This window comes from Nymphalis io, chromosome 23 (assembly GCF_905147045.1).
Source record: "Nymphalis io chromosome 23, ilAglIoxx1.1, whole genome shotgun sequence".
Taxonomy (NCBI): Eukaryota; Metazoa; Arthropoda; class Insecta; order Lepidoptera; family Nymphalidae; genus Nymphalis; species Nymphalis io.
Genome location: NC_065910.1, coordinates 3,297,661 through 3,324,940, shown reverse-complemented (window position 1 = coordinate 3,324,940; position 27,280 = coordinate 3,297,661). Strand labels below are relative to the sequence as shown.

General features: G+C 35.6%; 1 protein-coding gene across 1 annotated transcript; it reads right to left on the bottom strand.

Annotated features, from left to right (window-relative positions):
• Positions 1–31: 31 nt before the first annotated feature.
• Positions 32–27,280, bottom strand: LOC126777620 (anoctamin-8-like). Its single transcript, XM_050500703.1, has 24 exons — positions 26,898–27,280; positions 26,186–26,314; positions 21,576–21,705; positions 21,053–21,158; positions 20,114–20,252; positions 19,408–19,524; positions 18,059–18,165; positions 16,397–16,500; positions 15,636–15,717; positions 14,862–15,014; positions 13,981–14,098; positions 12,662–12,717; positions 11,035–11,109; positions 9,217–9,349; positions 8,964–9,142; positions 8,619–8,816; positions 7,817–7,948; positions 6,848–6,979; positions 6,268–6,410; positions 3,271–3,364; positions 2,672–2,800; positions 2,380–2,503; positions 2,064–2,206; positions 32–1,884 (listed from the first exon to the last, which is right to left on the bottom strand). Exons 1-24 carry the CDS (start codon positions 27,016–27,018, stop codon positions 1,756–1,758), a joined length of 2,973 nt encoding a protein of 990 aa, XP_050356660.1. The 5' UTR covers positions 27,019–27,280; the 3' UTR covers positions 32–1,755.

The following is a 27,280-nucleotide window of genomic DNA, read 5'->3' as shown; positions in this document are numbered from 1 at the left end:
GTGACAAATGATGATTAAACAAAACAAAAAATGTCACATTTTGACTGAATAATAATTAATAATTGCTCTTCTAAAAATGTATGCAAGACATATAAACTGCAGTTTTATTTTGTAATGTTAGTGTTAAATACATTAATAACAATTCTAAACTAAACCTAAACAATTAAAGTTACAACACTTTGGTAACGTACTGCTAATCAACATCCATTGACAACTAAATATATTTTTGAAACTATAGAGAATTCTAGATTTAAAAAAGTTTGTATTTGACTTCGAAAAATAACTCGGGAAACACCTCTCTTATTAATTGACAGTATTTGTATAACTTTTTTTTGAGCAATCATAAACGAAACTTTTAAACAAAAATTATATAAGGCCAGTCACGTTTTATTACTTTCGTTAAAAAAAAAAAAGCAAAATTTTAAATTGTACTTTTTTATCTGCGAGTAATAATTTAATGATTAAAAATAAAATTATAATGTAATGTACACACTTCCCAAAAGTTCATACAAAACAAAGCCTAGAAACTGAAATGAAACTTAGATCAAATTCGTTAGGTACTTTTCTAGAAACATTTAACAGACTTTTTCTTATAATATAACTATCCTAAAAACAACGACGACGAGTGAAGTGAATCTAGCGGTATTACATAGATAGATAAGATAAACTTCCGACCAGACAAAATATATCTCTGACGATAAGCAAAAGTCAGTCAAAATGACCGTACATTTAATTGCTGTAAATTATTTTGATAAATAATACTGTACCGTTTTCATGATAGCTATTTCAAACTGCCTCGTACCTAGAATTTTAAAATCTAATTAAAAATCCAAATAATATTATAATATGAAATCAAATGAATAATTCGTTGTACGTTAATATCTCACTAGACATAAATATTATAATATATTGTTACTTGATCAATTATTTCCTCTGGTCGGATTAAGACAAACGATGAACGTACACAATTTTCAACTTATTGTCAAGACGATTGCTTATTGAACTCGGAAGCTTCGAGAAACAAATTGCGTTACAACAATTGCATTTGAAACGAAGTCATCAACAACATCGAAAAATTCTTACAAAATGTTTAAAAAATGTCCAAAATTTCATTTGATACACAACACCATATTTATCCATTCGTTCAACGTTGTTCGGTAATGTTGATCACCGATATTACCCGTCTTATATATAAAATGCGCCTTTAATGTTACTCTCAAACTATTTCAATATGAAAAACTTCGAAAGGAAATTTTTCAACAATACAAATATTTTGTACTAAATGCATAACATTTTATTTGGTAGCTGAACTTGTTATCATATAAAATAATATATTTACTTTTGATGGCAGCTTTTATTTAATTATACGGTCCAAAATCCTTGATATTTAAATAATCTTTGAATCGTTTTTATCATCATGTCGCCTATTTTGGGATGTTTTTGAATAAGGATCTTACTTTAATTGAAGATGATAACAAAGTTTCGTTTTTTTACTGGCCTTGAATTCGAATTCTTGTTGCCATAATATTACGCCCCAAATACCGAGAATTTACTTGGTAACTTTGGTAATAATGGTAATTACAAACACGCATTGAAACGTAACAATAATATATGATACCTATTTTTTCTTACAGGTGTTAGGCTGATACATTATTTGCAATTAATTTACGCATAACTGTTGTGCGGTCACAGATGTATTTTTAACATAATTAAAAATTTAAATTACGACCTATTAAAATTATATAAAATAAATACTTATGTCGACGGCCGAGTCTTGACTTCTTCCACTTGAATCGATGGGCGAGGCTTGACATCTTCCACTTGTATGAGCTGCTCGATCGGTATTAGTGATAATTCGCCTCCCAGCATCGGAGCCGGAGGACCCTACACAGTTAAAAGTACATTATTTGAATAAAAAATTTTCTGAAGTATCCGGCGCTCGTAGGAGAGAAAGCTCCGGGTGCGAGGGAGAGCGGCGCGGGGGAGTAAGTGAGACAGATAGTGTCGGGTGCCCGGCGGAGAGGGGCGCGGGGGCGCGGGGAGTGAGACAGAGGCAGACGTACGGGCGTGGTGTGCGGTCGCTCGGGGGTGTGCGGCGAGTGCTTGTCGGCGGCGGCGGCGGCCTCGCGCGCCTTGCGCAGGCCCAGCGAGAACACGGCCACCGAGCGGACGCGCTTCACCAGCGCGGCCCGCGCGCGCGAGCGGCCTGAGGGCAGAAGATACCATTGGCTTAACACTCGGCATGCGATGAAGACTGCGCTCCATCGATTCCTGGCCATATCCGTACTATTCTAAGCGTCAAATGGCACGAGACCTGCAACAATCGCTCTTATGCGCACGTTCTAAATCGCTAAAACGGAAAGGATTCATTGCACTCACTGCTCTTATCCTTAGGTTTATCGTCTTCGCTGGAGGTTGCGCTGGTGTCCATAGATGGCGCCGCAGATGGTACGGCGTTCAAATCGGGCTCCGACCCCCCTGCGCTGACACTGCCGGATAGTTCCTGAAAACATTATAATAATGAGATACATTCTCTTAGTTATTTTTGTCAATTTCTCTAACTAACATCTCGATATAAAGCCTTAAAAAAAGTTACTATCAATATGCAATAATTTAAAATAAATATGGTATGAATTGAACATAAGCGGTTTAGGTTTTTGGTGATGCTTGCCTGTAGCGTTGGGTTGACTAGCGGCCTGTGCTGAGTGGGATGAGGAATGCAGTGCGCTGATCGGTGGAGAGGTTCGTCTCTCAAGCCGCGTACTCCGAGAAGGGAGAGCGGGGCGCCCGGCGTACCTTCCTGTAATTATGTTTATTAATTATCGTTATATATTTTTTTTCCATCTTTTTTATAAAAACATACGATTAAACTGGCCATCTGATGAGATTTGATCTTAACCACGACTAACTTTGCGATTTAAAATGTATTATTTGTACATGTAATGACACTGACTTACTCACCCTCAACGCAGTGAGGAGTATCCGTAAGTGTAAGGTATCTTAAGTCCTTTACTCTACGTGTATGCAAAAGATAATCGATTGTCCAGTTATAACGAGAGAACGTCACACAAACTCACTGTCCTATTTAGGAAGGATTTATTTCTGGCAGTGGATTGGGATGAGAAATCCAATATTTTGTCTTTTATTTTTATATATATATATATATACTTTTGTAAAAAGAAAATAATAAAAATGACACTTATTGGAATTTCGGGTTACTTTTACGATTTCTTTTCCGTTGATGTTCTTTATTCAATAAAGAGTACTAACCTTGCGTCGTATTGGTTTCGTCGGACTAACGTCTTGTAGCATCTGTAAGGACCCCGTTGTGACCGCCGGCTCAGTTACAGACGCTGCCTTAGGTCTGAAAGTATTAGTTACTTGAACACGCTGTATAGCGTACAATGTGTTTTGGAGGCAAGCGGAATTTTGATAGATAGAAAAGCGTAGAAGATTACGGCATAAAAAATGTGCGATGAATGAAAAATAGTGATTAGGTGATTTTAGAATAACAATACATTTTATTGGGACGGTTTATATACAAACTCAGGTGTTTTAGAATTAAGGGATAATTTTGTTAGAAACAATTTTAATGTATAGTAAAAAAATAGTTTTAAAAATAGAGTACAAATAACGATATGCGTTATGTTAGGGCAATATCAGCGAAAAGCAAGGCGAATTTAGAACTATTCAAATTTATTTTACCTCATTTAATTTTGTTATAAATTCTATAAATCAGGCATTCTGCTGATACTCATACTTGAAGAATTATATGTCATAGTTAATACATATTTTAAATTATCTGTAAAGGAGTGTTTTTTTTTTTTCAAACTTTTCTAAAGTTCAAGAGAGCCAAAAAAACTACAACATTCGAAAGATAAATTTTATTGCAAATCAAAAATTAATAAAAACACAATAATTATAATAAGCATAAAGATAATAAATACTGACTCAATGGAATTACGATGGTATATATACTCTGTAACTACACACCCATCCAGGCATATTACTTGTCAAATTAACTGAAAACAAAATGAAAAAAACAAATTTAAAATACATGATCGTCTACATGATTGTACGTTACAAATACCTAACGAGAGACTCGATTGAGTTACAAACAAAATCGTTACCCGACTAATTTGAATAATTAATATTTTGCTCTGTCAATTTGGTGAGAATTATATTTTCAATTTGATTGATTTTAACTAATTTGTTATACTTTATCTATATTTTTTAGAAGATAAAAGATTTGATTGCTCGATTGTTTCAGATTTAAATTGCAAATTCGAATAATTTTATCCTAAAAATATAGAACACCGCTTGAAAGTTGGAACTTGGAAGCATTGAAATCCATATAGCTAAATTATTATAGGGCTATAACTTTCAATTAATTTTATAAATTAGAATTATTATTTTGATTATTAATATAGCCAAAAAAACACAGGCACATTGCATGCACCGCACTGAAAACATTAAATATTTACATTTTGTTAACTCTTATCTTAGAAAAAATTTAAGATTTGCTTTCGTTTAAAGATATTATTACTGGACTAAGGCCTCCTCTCCCTTTTTGAGGAGAAGGTTATTATTATTATACGTATGATAATATATTATTCACGAAAATAACTTCATTTGCATAAATTATTTAATATATAATTATGGTAAATATGATTAATGAATATTCGTAGACAATGCTTTACTTCGTCTAGAATGATTATTTCCTATGGGAAATGTTACTACTAAATCTCTATTTATAGTTTTCAATGAACTTAAAATGAATTACGAGAGTAGGTCGAAAAGTCCCCAAAATGGAAGTTTACAAATTATTTTGCCTATTGGATAGGATTATCCTCAACTGCGATACATTTAGCAGAACGGTACAATAATTTTGATAACACTTAAAAAAGTTTTTAATGGAATTGATTCGAAATAGCATCTTTTTTTATTTGGATATAATTTTCTTGAATTGCTTTTGTAGGTATCCTTTTCTTTATATGCAATAATTAGTAAAACAGACCCATGAAACTCTAGTCTTAATCGTTCCCTTAGATTTTGATACATCATCAAATGCAGATAGCTATTCTTTTTAGGCAATCGCACAGACATCTTATAATTGTTGATGACGTCATAGGGGTGAAGCATTTTCAAAAAAAGAATTTTCAAGCAAGAATTTTCCTACCCTTTTTCATCATTACGCCCACTTTTGAACCCCCTCTCGTACATTCATGCATATTCGAACATTCTCCAAATCTAATATATGTTATATTTTAGAAATAATTAAGTGAAATATAAAATAATTACTTCGTTGTAGCCGTTGTTAATTTACTAATAAAATTAACCATTACTAGTATTTTTTTTTATCAACAGTACCTCAAAACATTTCCATGAAAGCTACACACATTTACATAAATTTTTTTTTTTTTTATAGAATAGGAAGGCGGACGAGCATATGGGCCACCTGATGGTAAGTGGTCACCAACGCTCTTAGACATTGGCATTGTAAGAAATGTCAACCATCGCTTACATATCCAATGCGCCACCAACCTTGGGAACTAAGATTTTATGTCCCTTGTGCCTGTAATTACACTGGCTCACTCACCCTTCAAACCGGAACACAACAATATCAAGTATTGCTGTTTTGCGGTAGAATATCTGATGAGTGGGTGGTACCTACCCAGACGAGCTTGCACAAAGCCCTACCACCAGTAAAAATAATATTAATATTTATTGATAAACCAATATTGGAATGTCTTACTCGGGTCATTATACAATATCTTATACATGTATGTATAAAACATATGGATCTATTCAAATAACAATCTAAATAACTCGTAAGATTAGGGTAGAACATCAACTGACGATTCGACATTAAACAATTACAGCACCATCGGTTGCGGTAGCGTCTTTAGAGAATTACGAACTACTCCGAAAAGCCATTCAAAGAGGCGTTCAAGTATAACGTAAGCATATTTATATTTTTCTTACATAAGAGACAAAGAAAGCGGACAATCGAACTAAGATAGCTAAATTTGAAATATTTTTAAAACAATAAACGTTATTATACTCGTTCCGATAATAATTTATGACGAATTTTATCGCTTATATAAAATCAAACATCTTATCATTTGAGTTGGAGGTTAACGATTTTCTAATTTTCTTAAACGATGAAAATTTGCTCACGTAATACTTGTTCAAGTACTACCCCACCATCTCCTCGCCAAAGAACAGATTTAGTAATTACAATGAACGTGTGCGGGGGTGTCTCACCTGAAGGGCGGGATCTCAGGGATCTTGCCGATGTTGATCCGTTTCCTGTCGGCGGGCTTGTCGGGCTGCTTGGGCGTGGTGGGCGTGGCGTGCGGCGTGTTGCGGCTCGGCGGCCGCACGTCGTCCTGGCTCGGGCCCTCCGACTGCACGGGCGGTAACACAGGTCATCCACAAAAGCTACCACATTCGTTCGCGATACACAACTTCTAAGCGATCATTTTTAATACAAAGATATCATGAGCCGTTGTTAAATAAATTGTATAGTTTATAAACTAAAGATTTCTATTGCGCATATATAAAGTGAAGTTCAAATTCTGCGATTGAAATTTTAAGGCAGTTCCACCTAACCGATTGAGCTGAAATTTTAGTCATACATTCGGTATTGGTCAAATTAAATGCTGTATTGCACATATATATATATATATATATATATATATATATATATATATATATATAAACAATTCTATTTTTTATGTTTTGGGTCGCATGTATATTTTAGAACTTTAAACTAAAAAAATAATCAAATATAAAAGTTATTGTTAATTTCTTATTTTATTGTGATTTAAATAAAGAAGCTTACCAATAACGGAGCGTGTGCGTTTTTAATCGCCTCCCTCCGTTGGAACTCCGTTTTAGCCATTTCAGTAGCCAACCAGCCTGGTATCTCCGGAATGGCGATCCGCAGACACAACACTATCACTAATACCACGTGCTGAAATATTATTTACATTATTGTACCGGGACAGAAATTTGTGGGCATGAACATGTTTGTTCTGAGTCTGGATGTAATTATCTATTTAAGAATGTATTTACAAAAAGAAAAGTATTATTTGTAGTATATCAGTTGTCTGGTTTCCATAGTACAAGCTCTGGTTAGTTTGGGATCAGATGGCCGTGTGTGAATAATGTCCCAGGATATAAAAAAAAAAAAAAAAATCATATAAATGTTCTATAACACTTAACGAATATTTAATACATCACGTGGCCAGTCCACGTCACTAATGTCACCAACATGCTGCCCAAAGACATTCTTTTTTTTTTTTTTTATAGAATAGGAAGGTGGACGAGCATATGGGCCACCTGATGGTAAGTGGTCACCAAACGCCCTTAGACATTGGCATTGTAAGAAATGTCAACCATCGCTTATAGCCAATGCGCCACCAACCTTGGGAACTAAGATTTTATGTCCCTTGTGCCTGTAATTACACTGGCTCACTCACCCTTCAAACCGGAACACAACAATATCAAATATTGCTGTTTTGCGGTAGAATATCTGATGAGTGGGTGGTACCTACCCAGACGAGCTTGCACAAAGCCCTACCACCAGTATTCGCGATATAATAAATATTAACCAATCCTTACATCGCCAATGCGCCACCAACCTTGGGTTTTAAGACGTCATGTCCCTTGTGCCTGAAGTAACACTGATTCGTTGACCCTTCAAACCGGAACACAACAATATTATGTAGTGCTGGAATACACCAAGACTTGCACAAGGCGACCAAGTAAAATAAATATACATATATAATATTCTGCCGTGACAGCGGACCTCGAGCGCCACGATGACGAGCACGGTCTGCGCGGGCGAGGCGTCGGGCAGCAGGCGGTGCACGGGGCCCGACAGCCCGATGAGCGCGCAGTTCACCAGCACCGCCACCGCCACCATCGCCTCCATCGCGTGCTGCCGCGCACGGGCGAGACATTGCTTATTAGCTAATTATTATTTTATTGGTATACACGATTCAAAGTCGAGATGGCCTAGTGGTTAGAACGCGTGAATCTTAACCGATGATCGTGGGTTCAAACCCGGGCAAGCACCACTGAATTTTCATGTGCTTAATTTGTGTTTAAAATTAATATCGTGCTTGGCGGTGAAGGGAAGCATCGTGAAGAAACCTGCATGTGTCTAATTTCATTGAAATTATGCCACATGTGTATTCCACCAACCCTCATTGGAGCAGCGTGGTGGAATAAGCTCCAAACCTTCTCCTCAAAAGGGAGAGGAGGCTTTATCCCACCACTGGGACATTAAAAGGCTGTTACTGTTATACACAATTCGAGTAACAAAAAAATTTTGATAATTAAACGATTTTTTCTTTACAGAACGTTAGTAAATTAAAGAGAGCGATAAGACCATAATTATTTATATTTTTGTATTGAAAAGAATGACACTGAACGAAAAGATTCAGTACTATTGATTGATGGCACGCACGCATCTCTTCGTTTCTTAGGATTAACGAGCCCGGCCCTCAAATTGTATGGGGAACAAATTTCTATACACACATACACGTAAATCGATCAAAATAAGGTAGACAGTAGCGGAAATAATAGAACGCCACACAAGTGCGTACCTGCCAGCTGCCGATGCTGCTGACGCGCTCGCCGAAGGGCCGCTGCGCCACGTGGCACAGCTTGAAGGCGTCGGCGCGCACCTCGCACGCGTTGTTGAGCAGCGCGCACAGCGCCGCCAGCGGGAAGGCGGCCGAGAACAGCACCACGTGGCCCAGCTGCGTCAGCATCTCCAGGTACTCCGCGAACGTGCCCTCGTACTGACCCAAGGGCACACCACCAGCCGTACATCAACATCTTTGCTACGCACTTTATAACACAAAAGGCTACTCTACGAAAAGATGATGAGACCGAGAAAATGAGAAGAATGACGAAGACTTGTAAGAGATCACGTCGGAGCAACTCACCTTAAACAATTGTGACTCGAGTTCCGCTTGATGGATAATCTTCTGCCCAACGAGCGGCTCCGAGTCTCGCCTGTCGTTCTTTTCCTTCTCGGTGCCGCCGTTTATCAACATTTCCGGCGGCTCACCGGACGATGACGTTTTCTTTTCGAACAACTCGTTCAGTTGAGCGGACGTCGGTACTGAAACGGTGTGCACAATTCCTACATTACGAGAAATGATATGGTACTTGTGAAAATTTTAAAACCAAACTTACTCTTGCTGGGACTTAGGGCTCCGAATACGTCGAAACAAATCTTCGCCAGCCTGAGGTTCTCGATGAGATACGGTAAGGCGGACTCTTTCAAGTTTCCGATTATCTGTCGCGTTATGAGCAATACAGCTAGTTGCTAAAAAACATAAGTTACAATTGTAATATTATTTCACTAACTTTACAATGTTACGAAAGTTATTCGTGAGTTATATCTGTAAATAATAGGCACAAATAAAATCCTTAATTGTTATTATTTTTACTGTTGTCAGTAACAGCCTGTTAATGTCCCACTGCTGGGCTAAGGCCTCCTCTCCCTTTTGAGGAGAAGGTTTTGGAACTTATTCCACCACGCTGCTCCAATGCGGTTTGGTAGAATACACATTTTCCTTCACCGTCAAGCACGAGATGACTTATAAACACAAATTAAGCACACGAAAATTCAGTGGTGCTTGCCCGGGTTTGAACCCACGATCATCGGTTAAGATTCACGCGTTCGAACCACTGGGCCATCTCGGCTTTTTTTACTGTTGTCATACGCCACTAAAAGGTACTATATCGTCTATATCAAGTATTTTGTTTTCGTATATCGAAATATATATAATTACAATATGGCTATATATACTGAGAGATTGCGTTCCTGACGTCTGACGTAGGTCATGGCCAGTAACATACTTCGAAAATAAACGGTTGACATAAACTTGTATCAGCGCTGTATTGATTTAAAATGAAAAAATCTTTATATAAAATTAATAATTGTAGTTGACCAAATGATTTTTAATGACCATGAGATTTTTAATAATATACATTAGTAGAGCAAATAAACAATAATAATATTTTAATGGTAAACTAGCTTCACCCACGTGTTATGTAGGGGGGGGGGGGGGGGTAAATATGAAACAGTAGCTCATGTCCTTCCTTGGGTTTCAAGCTTGCTCCATACCAAATTTTATCAAAATCGCCTTATACATAGTTAGATCTAAGATATGGTAAACATAGCACAAATAAATACAATTTACGAATTATAATAACATAACTCCACACCGATTAAATATAATAATAATAACTCCACACCGATTTCGACCACGGCGGCCAATCTCAAGAGAGATTAGCCAAATGCGCAGGAGATATTATAGTGCACAAGTGTGTGCGCAAACACAGGTGCACTCTCTATTCCCTAACTCAAAATAAATAGTAATTATAATACTAACTCACTCGAGTGTCATGAAAATAAATCGAGCCTCTCATGAGCTTTATTGAGAGTGTTAATTGCTCGGAAAAGCTCTACTTGGCCGTACTTTAATTATATGTCTTCAAATATAACCGTGAAAGCATTAAATCTATATACTTGACATAATATACGAAACATTTCAGTGACAGTACAATTGATTATAATAATACAATTGATTACAAGTCGAGATGGCCCAGTGGTAAGAACGCGTGAATCTTAACCGATGAACGTGGGTTCAAACCCGGGCGAGCACCTCTGAATTTACATGTGCTTAATTTCTGTTTATAATTCATCTCGTGCTTTTCGGTGAACGAAAACATCGTGAGGAAACCTGCATGTGTTTAATTTCATCGAAATTCTGCCACATGTGTATTCTACCAAGCCGCACTGGAGCAGCGTGGTGGTATAAGCTCCAAACCTTCTCCTCAAAAAAGGGAGAGGAGGCCTTAGCCCAGCAGTGGGACATTTACAGGCTGTTACTGTACTGTACAATTGATTATGCAATCAACCAAAAGCGATATTTAGTATCAAAAATAATCTAATATTAATAAAATGATATACAGTAAAGTTTTTTCCATAAGAAAACATCTCACCTCTTTCAATTTATCCATATCCTGAAGGTAGAACGCAATGTAGAACAAACTCATGAATGAATTCACAAATTGAAACTGAAACAGAGAACAGTTTTTTTTTTAATTATTGCCTTTTTAAATATATCGGTAATGATAAAAGCATTTCTACTTTTAGTACAAACTCAAAAGGAAATTAATTCGACTTCAATTCAAATTAATAAAAAATTTTAAAAATCATATACAAATAAAAAAAAAAATCATCAAATAGTCTTGAAATGTCTTTTCTAGATGTTTTTAATGCTTTATAATTATGTACTTACATTTTATATATCATATTATAAAAACAAATAATAGTGAAGTGTAATATTTATGTGGCGATAGTGAAACAATACTGCGAAAGATATAATTTGTATGTCATTATGCAACGAAAAATAAATTCAAAGCTTCATACATGTAACGTTAATTTGAACTACTCGGTTATCCAAATTTTACAATATTAATTCAAAATAAGCCTATGTTGAATAAAAAAGCGATATTAATACAATTTTGTGCGAGAGCAAAACGTGCAAGAGATTTCATCAATCAATGACAATGCCGTGCGTTGACGAATTTTTAAAATGTTTGGTTAATAGGTGTTATATTTTATTCAGGCCTGCAAAGAGCGCGCGTTCTTAGCGTACATGACACACACAGGCTGCTACTACAACCGAAGACAATTACTGTATAAATCGAAATGAGTATAAACATGTTTTGCTCATTCTCATGCCGATTATGACGTAAACGCATATAAATATCCTTTGTTGTGCAATTTTTTTTTAAATATATAGGCTAGCGTTTGATTGTTATCACACCTGATGGAAAGTGAAGATACAGTCTAAGGTGGAGCGCGCTTGCCTAGAAGATGGCTATGCACTCTAGACTTGAAGGTACCCATATTGTAGGTGGTTGGGAAAACGAAGGTCGAGGAATACTTCCTCTTCTGTTATATTTTATTATTTAATGGTCACCACCGCTCATATATATTGGCACTATAAGTACAATTAACGATTCCAATTCTTTTCATCGCCATCAACCTCAGCAACTAAGATGTTATGTCACTCGTGCCTGTAGTTACACTGGCTTACCCTTCAAAGCGGAACGCAACAATGCTTAGTATTGCTATTATGCGGTAGAATGTCTGATGAGTACTTGTCTTTTTTATTATGAAAATATACATATACATGGTTATTTGTAAAACACTAATAACCTCGCAGGACCATATTACTAACGTCATAAGCTCCAACTTTTGTTATATGACTTTTTACAAACATAATAGTCCCAATAATAGTCTTCTCTAAAACTCTTTAGATCTGTATTCGGTAGTACTTGTAATATCATATCACTGCGACGTTATTAGTATTTTATAAATGTATACAGATGAAAATAGGGGACTTCCACCAATTTCGTTTGTCGTTAAGACTAGGTAAATTAAAAAAAATATATATATATATATATATATATATATATATATATATATATATATATATATATATAAGGGATAGTATGCAACGCGAATGTTATAACAACTAGCGGCAGGCCTGCTATTAGTGTAGCATAAGCATGATTGTAATTTTAGTATTGCATTACTTTTTCATAGCTTAATACAAACCAATGCAATTTTCAGAATCAGATGATTTTCATACTTTGTCTCGAGTCGATAATTTTCTGTTTTTTTTTTTATAAAAATTGGACGGTGTCGGTGTTACCATTTTATTTAATTGTTGTATTTTTCCATCCAGTCCCGTTTGGTAAGCGGTAAAGAGAAAACAATATGCGCTATATTATCTTATAACACTACAGACTCTTTAATATTTTTGCTACATTTAACTAAAACTATAACTAGATTCGATAATTATTTAATTTTATAAGTTTAACTATTTAATTTATATTTTAAAAATATAATATTCTAATTTTAAATCTATAAAAATATCTAGAAGAATCTCGCAGAATTGACACAACACATGCACAAAAAATTCAAATGTCGCTATTTTGTTAGTGTTCAACTGTCTGAATGTTGCTAGTACAAATATGAAAAAATCCACACGACGAACACAGTATTATTAATATCATATAAAGTTTTCACTCATCGTACTGCATACTATTATGAAATTAAATTTGGACATACTAAAAAATTAAAAAAAAAAAACTAGGAGTTTTATTGATATAAAAATAAATAATTCCTAAGGGATTCCTACCAGAGAGGTTGCGTCCAAGAATTTTTAATAGATCTTGGGTTTATTTTGTTTATCTTTTTACTAGTGTCAACGGAAGGGGTACTATTTATAACCAGTGGTTGTTGAACTAAAATGAGAAAGGATACAGTATTTTAAATCGAGTATAAATAAATACGTTATTATTATTGCAATAAAACGTACTGCGAATTTTTAATTCAATTATCTAATGGTGACCTCTATGTACCTATTTAATAATAGGTTTAATCTAATAAAACATCGAGTATAAATATTCATTGGTACTAATTTAACTCAAAGAAGGAAAAGGCACAATATTTTCCGAGATTTTTTTTAAATATGTTTTTTTTTTTTTTTATAGAATAGGAAGGCGGACGAGCATATGGGCCACCTGATGGTAAGTGGTCACCAAACGCCCTTAGACATTGGCATTGTAAGAAATGTTAACCATCGCTTACAACACCAATGCGCCACCAACCTTGGAAACTAAGATGTTATGTCCCTTGTGCCTGTAATTACACTGGCTCACTCACCCTTCAAACCGGAACACAACAATACCAAATACTGCTGTTTTGCGGTAGAATATCTGATGAGTGGGTGGTACCTACCCAGACGAGCTTGCACAAAGCTCTATCACCAGTAAATGTAAGTAAATTTTTATGAAAATTATAAGACAATACGATATTAAATATAATCACTTTTAAATAATAAAAAATGACGTTAAATACACGGGACTTACCTTTATCGTTGAGCCATTTCGCGATTCGTGCATAAACTTCTTCTTCAACGGCAATTAGTATCGCCAAAAAAGCGCGCGGTATCCAACTGAAATAAAATATCGTATCTTCCCACCAGTCCTGTAAATAGATTCGAGTTAAATTTAATACATTTCCAATAATCGGTTCGATAGTAATTTTTTTTTTTTTTTTATAGAATAGGAAGGCGGACGAGCATATGGGCCACCTGATGGTAAGTGGTCACCAAACGCCCTTAGACATTGGCATTGTAAGAAATGTCAACCATCGCTTACATATCCAATGCGCCACCAACCTTGGGAACTAAGATTTTATGTCCCTTGTGCCTGTAATTACACTGGCTCACTCACCCTTCAAACCGGAATACAACAATATCAAGTATTGCTGTTTTGCGGTAGAATATCTATCTATCTATCTAATATCTAATTACAGGCACAAGGGACATAAAAATCTTAGTTCCCAAGGTTAGGTAGTAGGTAAGGCTATGTAAGCGATGGTTAACATTTCTTACAATGCCAATGTCTAAAGGCGTTGGTGACCACTTACCATCGGGTGGCCCATGTGCTCGTCCGCCTTCCTATTCTATAAAAAAAACCTTTCCGGTTAGCCGAGTAGCTACAGAAAATTCTTGACACAAAAATTGAATATTTTCGGCTAGCTTAAGCTACTAACCCAGTGTAGGTTGCAAGATGTTGGGGCATCACGGTAGCGTGCGCAAGCGATCCTGTGACGCCGTCCAAACACACGGAGAGCGTACCGCTGGTTTTTAGTGATCGAGTCCCACATCGTTCAGGTGGGGGAACGCGTAATTGCTTTATTCCAGCGATTAAAAAAAGGTTGTAAGCAGTTCCGCGGTCACACCGACCTGCGTCCTGAGCAGCGCGAAGGTGGCGAGGCCGGCGATGGCGAGGCACAGCAGCATGAGCGGCAGCGACACGGCGTGGCGCCACACGCGCCGCCGCCACGCCGCGTACTGCGGCTCCGGCCGCCCCGTCACCTCGCTCGTGCCCATCTCGCCCTGGTACCGCACGACACTCATCTAAATCCTCTTTTTTTTTCGTTTAACAGACGACGGCTGGACTACAGTGACTCTTTTACTTTTAGTGTCACATTTAACCGACAGCAAAAAGAAAGTGGCCTTACTTTCTAGACCTTCCTTAGTTTGAGAGTGGTCAATGGCATATAATTTCAAAAACTAAGTTATCTATATTGCGCTATCTGATTTGACCGACACGTTGAGAAGAGCGTATAAATATAAAATAATATTTAATTTAAAATCAAAACATGAATCATGTACACAAATTAACACCTTATATATCGTATACGTTAAATGTTGAGCCGAGATGGCCCAATGGTAAGAACGCGTGAATCTTAACCGATGATCGTGGGTTCAAACCCGGGCAAGCACCACTGAATTTTCATGTGCTTAATTTGTGATTATAATTCATCTCGTGCTTGACGGTTAAGAAAAACATCGTGAGGAAACCTGCATGTGTCTAATTTCACTGAAATTCTGCCACATGTGTATTCCACCAACCCGCATTGGAGCAGCGTGGTGAGGAAGAGGAGAGGAGGCCTTTAGCCCAGCAGTGGGACATTCACAGGCTGTTACGGTTACGGTACGTTAAATGTTTCTTACTTGAAATAATGGTCGCGGTTCAACGAGCCATTCATCCCTTTGGTCCAGAGTCCCCCATCTATACGCCAATACATTTGAATATCTGCAACAAGATAACATTTATACATATAAAATATTTTCAAGGGCATTAAGAAAAGGTACGGTGGCCTTAATTATGATATAATCTTAGAAATTGACGATTTAGACGTGCTTTTATATTTTAAAGTATTAAAAGTTTTCATTTCGCGTCTCAACTGTGCTAGGATGAATTTTCAATCTTGATACTAATTACTACTATGTAACAAAAATATTTTTTTAAAAGTACTGACAATATTGTTCATCATTTTCTTACGTTTAAGCATTGAAATATTGGAATTAAAATGTTCTTACTGCATAAAACACTTATTTATATAAATAAATAAATATAAGAGTTAACATTTTCTTGCTTCTTAAATAAATAATTAATAAGCAAAACCGACTTCAAACTAAATTCGATACCATAAACAATTTCATCCCCTATAATTTTCAACCCTAGATATAGTATTTTTACTACAAATTTAAATAGGACTAAACAGGAATTACAAAAAAAATTATTTCCCAAATAATTTCATAAATCATGATACGACATAACAAACATTAAAAAAATACAAACAAATAGAGGACCTCCTCCTTTTTTTGAAGTCGGTTAAAAATGACTAGTGATATAATACCCAATATATACGTATGTATATGAATAACATCAAAAAAACTAAAAGGCATCTCTATGAATTACATTTGCAAACCTTTTCCAAGTCTCCAGATAAACGCAGGCCCAAAGTACGTTGAACAATGAAAATAATACATAGGCTATATCCTTCCAGTAATCATTTGCTGTTCCCAACCAAACCTGTAAAAAATAACATTATTAAATTATTTAATAAATTATTATACATGTTGATACTTTTCAAGAATATGTCAAATCATTAAAAAGTACCAAATCGTCTATAATCTCATCATATTATCTTTGGTTAGTGTGAGTTAACTCGGTGACAATTAACACATAGTGTATAGAAAAATAAAGACCTTTTTAGTCTTTATTTTTCTACTACATATGGTAACAATTTTATATTACATGAATGGTTGGTTGACAAATGTTTTTAAAACGCTGTAAAAGAATTCCTGCAATAAATATTTGACATTTATTTATCAATTATATAAGTATTATTTAAATAAAGAATTATAATGTAATGTTATGCCTTGTAATTAAGTTAAAATATTTGCATGTCATATATATAGTGATTAAACATGTATATAATGTTTAAAGCAAATAAATTGAATAGAATTACATTTAACATGACAATATTGTAAAATTAATATAAAGAACTTTATAGTGGTGACTCCCTACTGGATAGTTAAGATGTAGATGTAGTAGAAGTAGTAAAAATATCAAACAACTTTGATGCTGAATTGACGTGACATTACAGGTCGAGATCTTAAATAAACACAGTTTCACCAAGCCTCGGCTCTCGGGTGGAATGAGGCATCCCCAACCACATATCATTTAAAAAAAATAAAATCCTTATTTATATAATTAAAATATTAAATATACAGTTTTTCGTTCATACAGATTTTACTTTTTCTACCCATTCTAAATGTTAACGAATTTTATTCCATCCATTTTCATTGTTATTGTTTTGCTATTCGTACCCGAAACATATGCGGGTGATGTCATATTTGACAGGTGCCTAGTCGGCTTAGTGGTGTAGGCATCTATACTATAGAAGTCACTATGGGTTTTGAATGTCGGCGAAGTTATAATAGGAATCTTTGAAAAAAAATTAAAGTAGATATAATAAGTTAACTGGAATGGTGTTGAGTTATAAATAACTGAGATGGCCTAGTGGTAAGAACGCGTGAATCTTAACCGATGACCGTGGGTTCAAACCCGGGCAAGCACCACTGAATATTCATGTACTTAATTTGTGTTTATAATTCATCTCGTGTTTGACGGTGAAGGATAACATCGTGAGGAAACCTGCATCTGTCTAATTTAACTGAATTTCTGCCACATGTGTATTTCATCAACCCGCATTGAAACAGCGTGGTGGAATAATCTTCAAAACCTTCTCCTCAAAAAGGGAGAAGAGGCCTTAGCCCAGCAGTGGGACATAAATACTGCTACTGTATAAATAAAAGTAAATTATCCAAGAACTGTCTGTAGTGCATAATATAACAGAGTACATTAGTAAAGTACATGGATTATGTAAATCTAAAAATCGTGTATCTTTACTCTTGTAATATACTCGCAGGTGTTTTTTTTTACAATTTTCAATACAAGTAGCAAAGCTTTTCTCACTTTTCACAGAATTAAAAAAAAACTTATGCCCACCAAGAAACTTGCGTTTTATTAAGTCATATTTTCTTATGAATATCCATATTACTTTACACAATTGATTAGGGCTTACCCAAAATATAAACCCGACGACAGCGGGAACTGTGAGCGACTGCGTGTAATGTCCCAGCCAAGCAAAGTACATTGCTATTTTCACACCGAAATATTCGCTTATTTCATCTGAAATTTAAGAGAATATAATCGTATACAATGCGTCCCGTTCCGGACTCAAAACTTAACATTTTTTTGCTCACTAAGGCAAACGACTTATTTTAAAGTGGCTGCCGGTTCCGACTTCATATGTATAAAAATAACAAACATTCGCCAATCGATCCGTTCGCTTATACAGTAAATTCCCCGCCTACGTACGAAGCGTTTTGAATCCACATTCATTATTCGCACTGCGAAACTGTGGAATGCCTTGCCTAGGCAAGCGTGCTACATCTTAGACCGTGTCGATGCTTAATATCAGGCAAGTGAACGGTCAAACAATTGCCTATTAAGTGTAAAAAAAAAAGTTAATATTGACTAACACAAATGAGATTATGTTACGATCTGTCCATTTATGTTTTAAGAACTTAACAAACAAAAGATACAAATTTTAAGTTTAGTTAAACAAATAATAATGAGCCATATGCGAATCACGGGACAGGTTTATAATTAAGTCATTAAATATTGCAATGTGACACCGACTTTATAATAATATTAATAATAACCTTAGACATTATTCACACACGGCCATCTGATCCCAAACTAAGCAAAGCTTATACTATGGAAACCAGACAACTTATATAATACATATGCTACTTTTCTTTTTGTAAATACATACTTATATAGATAATTACACCCAGACTAAGGACAAACAGACATGTTCATGCACACAAACGTCAGTCCTGGGTGGGAAATGGGTTACTGGTGGTAGGGCTTTGTGCAAGCTCGTCTGGGTAGGTACCACCCACTCATCAGATATTCTACCGCAAAACAGCAATACTTGATATTGTTGTGTTCCGGTTTGAAGGGTGAGTGAGCCAGTGTAATTACAGGCACAAGGGACATAAAATCTTAGTTTCCAAGGTTGGTGGCGCATTGGCTATAAGCGATGGTTGACATTTCTTACAATGCCAATGTCTAAGGGCGTTTGGTGACCATTTACCATCAGGTGGCCCATATGCTCGTCCAACTTCCTATTCTATAAAAAAAAAAAAGAACCCACAACCTTCGGCGTGAAAGGCAAATATCTACCAACCACGCCAACAGGCCCGTCAGACTAATTTCAGACTTTAATACAATACATCGTAATTTATAAATCAGAGTCAGACATATACTTTTAGAAGTAAAGTTATTTTTATTATAGCTAAGTTTAAATATCATATAATAAATCTTCTTGTCGAGTATTAAATTGATAACATAAAAAAAACTTACCTAACGGCTGAGGAGAGAATAATGTCTTAACCCATTTCTTTCGTAGATTTTCCAGAGCAGTTCGCTCATGAAGTGGGAACATTCCAGCGACCACACCACGACTTACGCATGCTGGAACTGTAATACAGAAGATTAGTACAGCTAAATAAATTCCCTTATCTTACTTTGAAATATAAATAATAGAAAAGCATAGGTGATCAAAGGTTCATAAGAAAAAATAAACTTATTTTTATTTGAAGTAGAAGATTTCAAGTCATCCAGAAGTTTATTTTTTTGACATTGACGCTGTGAGAAATAATAACCATTTCTTTCATCGCCAATGCGCCACCAACCTTGGAAACTAAGATATGTCCCTTGTGTCTACAGTTACCGAATCGGACCGCAACAGTACGAAGTTTTTTTTTATAGAATGGGAAGGCGGACGAGCATATGGGCCACCTGATGGTAAGTGATCACCAACGCCCATAGACATTGGCATTGTAAGAAATGTCAACCATCGCTTATAGCCAATGCGCCACCAACCTTGGAAACTAAGATTTTATGTCCCTTGTGCCTGTAATTACACTGGCTCACTCACCCTTCAAACCGGAACACAACAATATCAAGTATTGCTGTTTTGCGGTAGAATATCTGATGAGTGGGTGGTACCTATCCAGACGAGCTAGCACAAAGCTCTAAGTATAATCGCTCAGCTCGAGCTGGTTACCGATGCTTTGCCCGGCGCGCAGAGTGAGCGCCGGTTCGAGCGCGTGCTCGTCGCCGGGCTCGGCGCGCGCGGACTCGAGCACGTGTTTCACCAACGCCCCGCGCTCCTGGGAGCTTAGCAAATCCGCGGCCGTTGTACCCTGTTTTATTTACTTATTTAACAATATAAACGACCAAATAACAATTAAACGATGGCACTACAAAAACCACGAAAGTTTATCTTGATATACATTTAACATTGATATTCGTTTGATATTTATATTCATTTAACCATAACACTTTGAAGTTATTTTTAAAAACTTATGTTTATTTCGATTAAGGATAGTATGTTATTATATTATCGGTACAAATGCTATTAGGACAGGACGATCTAACGATTAAAAAAAAAAAAAAGTATTCAATCGAAGACTTGGCTAAATTTAGGTTAATGCCTAAAATAAAAAATAAAACCATATTCATGAAAATAAAATGAGTGCTCGAAAAACTGTTACGTCTCATGCAATTTGAAAATAAAATGTACGACCGATTTAATAATAATGATAAGGCACGTCCGACCCCTAAGAGTATTGTACACTGAAATATACAATTCTATTCCGAATTATTAATGCCAGTAAAGGAATAATAAATTCTAAGGATAATATTGCCGACTAAATCATACTATACATTTTTTTAATATTTTTTTTTATTATAATTGGGAAACGTGCAGTACACACCACATACATTATACAACAATTAACTCGTTCACACACCAATCAAGTGATTTAGTAAATTATAAAAAATAATTATGAAGATTCAAACAGTTAACAAACAGCAAAAAAACAAAATATATAATAATAAATACACTCGCACGGTACGTTTATTGAGTGGCAGTAATTCAACAGCTTGAATATAAAATTGTTATTATTTTAATAGAAATACAAAAACAATCGTTGGCACTTACCTTTTGAAAACAATGCATATCACGAACAGTGAATTCCTTGTATCCCCCACCAAACTCCGGTTTCAGCAACTTTGGCAGATGAACTTCTTCAGCTGTTTGCAGAAGTCTAAACGAAGGAACAAATCATTGAAACGTATGTTTTAACAAATTAAAATTTTTACTGGTGGTAGAGCTTTGTGCAAGCTCGTCTGGGCACCACCACCCACTCATTAGATATTCTACCGCAAAACAGCAGTACTTAGTATTGTTGTGTTCCGGTTTAAAGGGTAAGTGAGCCAGTGTAATTACAGGCACAAGGAACATAACATCTTAGTTCCCAAGGTTGGCGGCGCATTGGTGATGTAAGCGATGGTTGACATTTTTACAATGCCAATGTCTAAGGGCGTTTGGTGACCACTTACCGTCAGGTGGTCCATATGCTCGTCCGCCTTCTTATTCTATAATAAAAAATAAATAAAAATAATAATAAATTGATATAAGTTAATGGACTAGAAAATATTTGTATAATTAATTGTTGTCTTACACTTCATCATCAGCAGTAATATAAAAAGCAGAGCATTGTGAGGAAGCGTGTTGACGAACGCATACGCGCAAACGTGGTCGACTCCCGCGCAACTTTTGCAGCAACCACAGTAGCATGCTGTCTGGGAGACCTAAAACGTATAAATATAGCATTATAGTACACACTTTCAGATCAAGATTTAGTGAAAAAAATAAAATTACTTTATACTAGCTACCCATCCCGGCTCCACGCGGTTTATATTGTAATACATAACCGTATTGGTTTACGTGGCACACGGCATAACTCCAAACGGTATATTTTTTTTAAATCTCCAACAATCATCGTCATAAATTCTTCCTAAAAAATTACTCCGTCCATTGGTGGAAACCGTGTTGTTGTATGCAAAACCGTTTGGTAGTTTTTGAGTTTATCGCTTTCAGAGAGAAAGTCAGACGCGGCGAGAGGAATTTTGTTTTATAATATGTAGTAATAGTGATGTGACTTTCAATTTAAATCTCAATACCGAATTTAATATATCATACAATCACTAAACTAAAGATGTTTGACGATCCCTTTAATAAAGCCAACTTAAAATCATCAATTCGGCTTACAAATTTTCGATCTTAGATATAGAAATTTTATAATAGTGTAAGTAGTATTTAATTCGATTGTTAATCTTTTATACATCATTACTGGTGGTAGGGCTTTGTGCAAGCTCGTCTGGGTAGGTACCACCCACTCATCAGATATTCTACCGCAAAACAGCAGTATTTGGTATTGTTGTGTTCCGGTTTGAAGGGTGAGTGAGCCAGTGTAATTACAGGCACAAGAGGGACATAAAATCTTAGGTCCCAGGTTGGTGGCGCATTGGCTATGTGAGCGATGGTTAACATTTCTTACAATGCCAATGTCTATGGCGTTGGTAACCACTTACCATCAGGTGGCCCATATGCTCGTCCGCCTTCCTATTCTATAAAAAAAATATTCGAAAAGCGATTGATATTTTGGCAATCTCTCAGAATCAATTTAGAAAACATATCGATAGTTAAAGTCCCGTTGGGATTTGAATGCACTGTATATGTTATTAATTTGAAAACGGGACTAGTGGAAAAACCCTTAAGAAGGTTTTACAAAATAGTAATGAGAATAATATCTTGTAAATTGGACTTGGACACTTGGAGAATTCATTGGACAGACGTTGGTTTTTCAACAAATTTTTAACCTCTAGTCACAAACCGAGAAAGCGGATTTTTTTTTAATGATCATATCTGAGTATAAGGGTCCGTTCACACAGACCGGCTCGGAGAGGAGAGCAGATTTTTATCACGTTGGAAACAGTGTTTTGAGTGATTGTAGTAAAGTTTATTTTTGCATTTGCACCTTTTTTGTCATTAAAAATGCCTGAACGCGCTTCGTGTGAAGTAATAAAAGGAGCCGACCGGCTCCGCTTGCGTGCTCTTTCTCGCTCGCGCAGCCGATCGGCTCTGATTGCGTGCTCTTTCAGATTCTTTTGCTTTCAGATCTCTTCCAGCCGGTCGATGTGAAATAGTTGGCGGCTCCGCTCCGGCCAATTCCAAGCGTATACGACCCGGTCTGTGTGAAAAGAAAAAAGCAGGCCGATGCTCTCCGAGCCGGTCTGTGTGAACGGACCCTTATACGTATGTACATTATACGTAATCTTATATTTATGTATAAATGTATATTTGTACATCTGTTTGAGATTACTGATTGATTGGACTTCGATTTTTTTTTCAACATAAATCATTAATATTAGTGTTCGATACCCACCCAGGACAGATATTTGTGTGCATGAACATGTCTGTTTGTCCTGAGTCTGGGTGTAATTATCTATATAAGTATGTATTTACAAAAGAAAAGCAGTATAGTATATCAGTTGTCTGGTTTCCATAGTACAAACTGCAACAAACAAACTCTCAACAAGCATAATTTGGGATCAGATGGCCGTGTGTGAAAAATGACCCAGGATATTATTATTATTATATAATAATTATGTGATATTCAATTACTCCAATAATTCATTACATATTGTATATTAACATGGGTTAAAATAATAATTGTTTCAACTTAGAATTAGAAGGTAAATAATTTAATATAATGCAAAATAAAAAACGTTCGTCTCAATTCGATTTCTGTCCGAGAGCGACGTTCATTGTGAGAACTGGAAAGTTAAATAGGTACTTCACTTGCCAAATAGCCTTGCCAAATGTCTACTCAGCCTGATTTATATAGGGAACTTTTATTTTAGACTCGGCGCTTGAATTATTAAGGTCTAAGCATAGGGTGGTCGGTTGTTTATGAATAAATACACAATTTGTGTATAACAATAAATCATATATATATTAGCGAAATACCACTCATCACGAGGTCTCCTAAACTATCCACCCGATTGACTTGAAATTTCTCACGGTTACTCCTTCTGTCACTATTACTCTTTCTGTCACCCGACGTAGACGTCACTAAGAATGGACTTTACGCAAATGCTATCCAAAATACATTTTTCTTCTCTATCTTTACGAAGTCGGCGCGATTAGCTATTATATATATGTATATATATTTTTATTACAGTACAATTGTATACTAACATTTTCATTATTTGTTGATATTAAAACAGGATGTAACATATTATATCGTTAGTACTTTGTACCCACCATTGTTTATAGTATATCCAGCAAGTCATCACAATTAGCTCGTTCTTATCGCATTAATTAATTCACGCCTACGTTTCTTGGGAATACTTTTATTGGTAAGTGCTCGATTGATGAGCTTAATAAAAAAACCCTTAGGCGGATTTTACGACACACAAACTTTGAAATGCCCCTACTTCAAACAAGTCTAAGCTTTTATGTACAATATCATCAACATTTTAGTAAGCCATTCTTTGTTAAGAAGTTTTTTTTCAGTTATATAAGCAATATAATCGATAATGCTTGAATAGCTTCATTTATTATTTGCGTAAGCTTATCGTTTAGATGGCGCCGGTGCAAGCCCGTCACCCACTTGGGTCTCACCCACTTTTCGTATATTCTAATGCTAAACAGCAATACTTAATATGTTGCGGTTTGAAGGGTAAGCCAGCCAATGTAACTACAGGCACAAGGGACATAACATCTTAGTTCTCGAGGTTGGTGGCGCGATGTAAGGAATGTATATGTCGCAGAATCAAATCAAAGATAAGACGCCATAATTTAAGTACAACGCCGTCTATAAACGGTTCTAGGAAACGTCAAGTAGTACGCTTGTGTAAGGTCGCTTGTGTAAGGATAGCCGCTGGGTCACAAGGACCCTGGCCCTATGGGCCTAAATGAATCGACACGACGGATGAACCGTCGGGGAGGACCATCCCGGGTAGGGGGGGCAACCCCGAGGCCCTTACCCAGACTGGCCTAGGCCAGCCAGGAGGACCATTGATTGTAAGGTCGATACAGGAATTCAGAGTGCCGACTTGACAGTTAATGAATAATGAGTTGTTAATGATTTGACATCAGACACTTGAGGTTTGCTGAACTGACAACGAATTGCCCCACGTGATCAATACCACCCCGTTATATATATATACATTATTGCGGTCTGGCGAAGGTGCGACTCATCTATGTACACAAATACAAATAAGTATAAGAATTATAAGATCGTCTCGTCACATTTCAGAGTTACAGTCTCGCAAAAAAGATTAATACATATGTATTAAATATGTGTTTTATTAAACTTAAGCTTTTGTTTCTTAAAAATTGTTTCGACGTTTGTTAGACAAATAAAAAACAAATTGTTTAATTTTTAGACTGACACATGTAAATATGCTTATATGCCTAATAGAACTGATTGTTTCAATAGACATATGACAATTCGCCAATTGGTTAAATAGTTTTATTTAATTAATAACAGATAGAATAAGTTCCTAACGCCCAAGAAAGAGAAGGCCTTAAATAGGATTCTTATGTGTGTTTCTGATCTATTTTTTGGGCCTCGTTGGTCTAGTGGCTTGATATAAGGCCGCAGACCTGAAGGTCCTGGGTTCAATTTCCAGTTCGGGCAATAAAAAATTTGTATTTTGTTTTACTATCAGAAAATTCTCAGTAGCAGCCCGGAGTCTGGAAGTTGAAAGTGTGTTCACTCCCGTGCCTCGGAAAGCACGTAAAGCCGTTGGTCCTGCGCCTGAACTCTTTCTGGTTGTGTCGGATTGTCGTCATTATGAGAGTTAGGGAATAGAGAGTGCACCTGTGTTTGAGCACACACTTGTGCACTATAATATCTCCTGCGTAGTTGGCTAATCTCTCTTGAGATTGGCCGCCGTGGCCTAAATCGGTCTGGAGGACATTACTATTTTTTTTATTTCAGACTGTCCCGTTAATACAGTAATCATCATTTAAATGTAATGTTGTGTTAACAATCACCAACATGGATGACTTAGACTTCATAAATTGAAAAATTCATTATTATACACATATGTATAATATATATTACATTATATATATGTTCTGAAATTGTGTTAACTTTAAATACAAAAGTAATTACTTGAATGCCATATATTTTAATTTAAAATTTTTATTGTCATTATACTCTTTACAAACGATGAAACACTAAGTAAAATGTTTAAATATAATAGAAACATTTACCTTTAGGAAAAATGAGCACAACATCAGTTTGTTGTGTCGGTGTAGAATGTAGCAATAATCGTCTTGGATGCATTAAATGAGCACCCAATTGCCCCGCCATCGGCAAACGTCTGCGTAGTTCTCTACCAGCTGGTAATTAAGTATAAGTATGTAGTGTTATTATACACTAATTATTAGTTGCATCAATAACAGATCTAAAGATGTAAAGATAAAATGTCCGAAAGCATCTTCTTCGTTAATTTATAGAGAAATTCATTATGCAAATATTTAAAAAAATGTGTATCCTTATTTTAAATATTGTAAATCACATATTCTTTTTAGCAAAAGTATAAATATAATGGTTATGATGTTAGTTAAGAAGGAGACAAGTTAGTTTAATGATCTAAACTTTGCTTTATAACATATTGTTAAATTAATTAAAAAATTACAAATTCAAGAATGATCAATATTAACAAAATAAATAAAATAAAATTTTAGCTGCATCAAATAGAAGACAAACATTCAAAAATATTATTATTATTATTTACGTGTTCACTATAACTTTGTTAGTCTTATAAAATGTACGAAAGAGACCCTAAAAGATTTACATTTCTTACATAAATCTGAATCCTTATAATATTTAATCGAAAAATAATTTACAAATGAATAATAAACAAAATAATTATTCAATTTTTGAACAAAAAATATTTTCAGAAAACTTTTTTTAACATACCGCTATCCAATTTATCTTTCGCAAATTCGGCAAAAGATTTATGCTCCTGGGGTGTAGTATGGGAACTACTTTCATTATCTTCCTTCTCATGATTACCGATTCCACAATTATTACCTTCCATGACGAATACACGAAAAAACTAATGAACAATGAAACGCGCACAGAGACCTTCAATGATCTTACATCATCGATTACAATAACTAGTATGCGATGACTTATTCACAAAATATAACAATGTGCACAAACTAATATCACCCCACCTTATTCATAACAATTTAGACATAAAATATTATAATGTTCGCGTAGCATTTTATATTTTTTATTAAATATTACTGCGACAAACAATCATCTGTCAGAATTCAAAATTGATTTTTGGCCGCCAT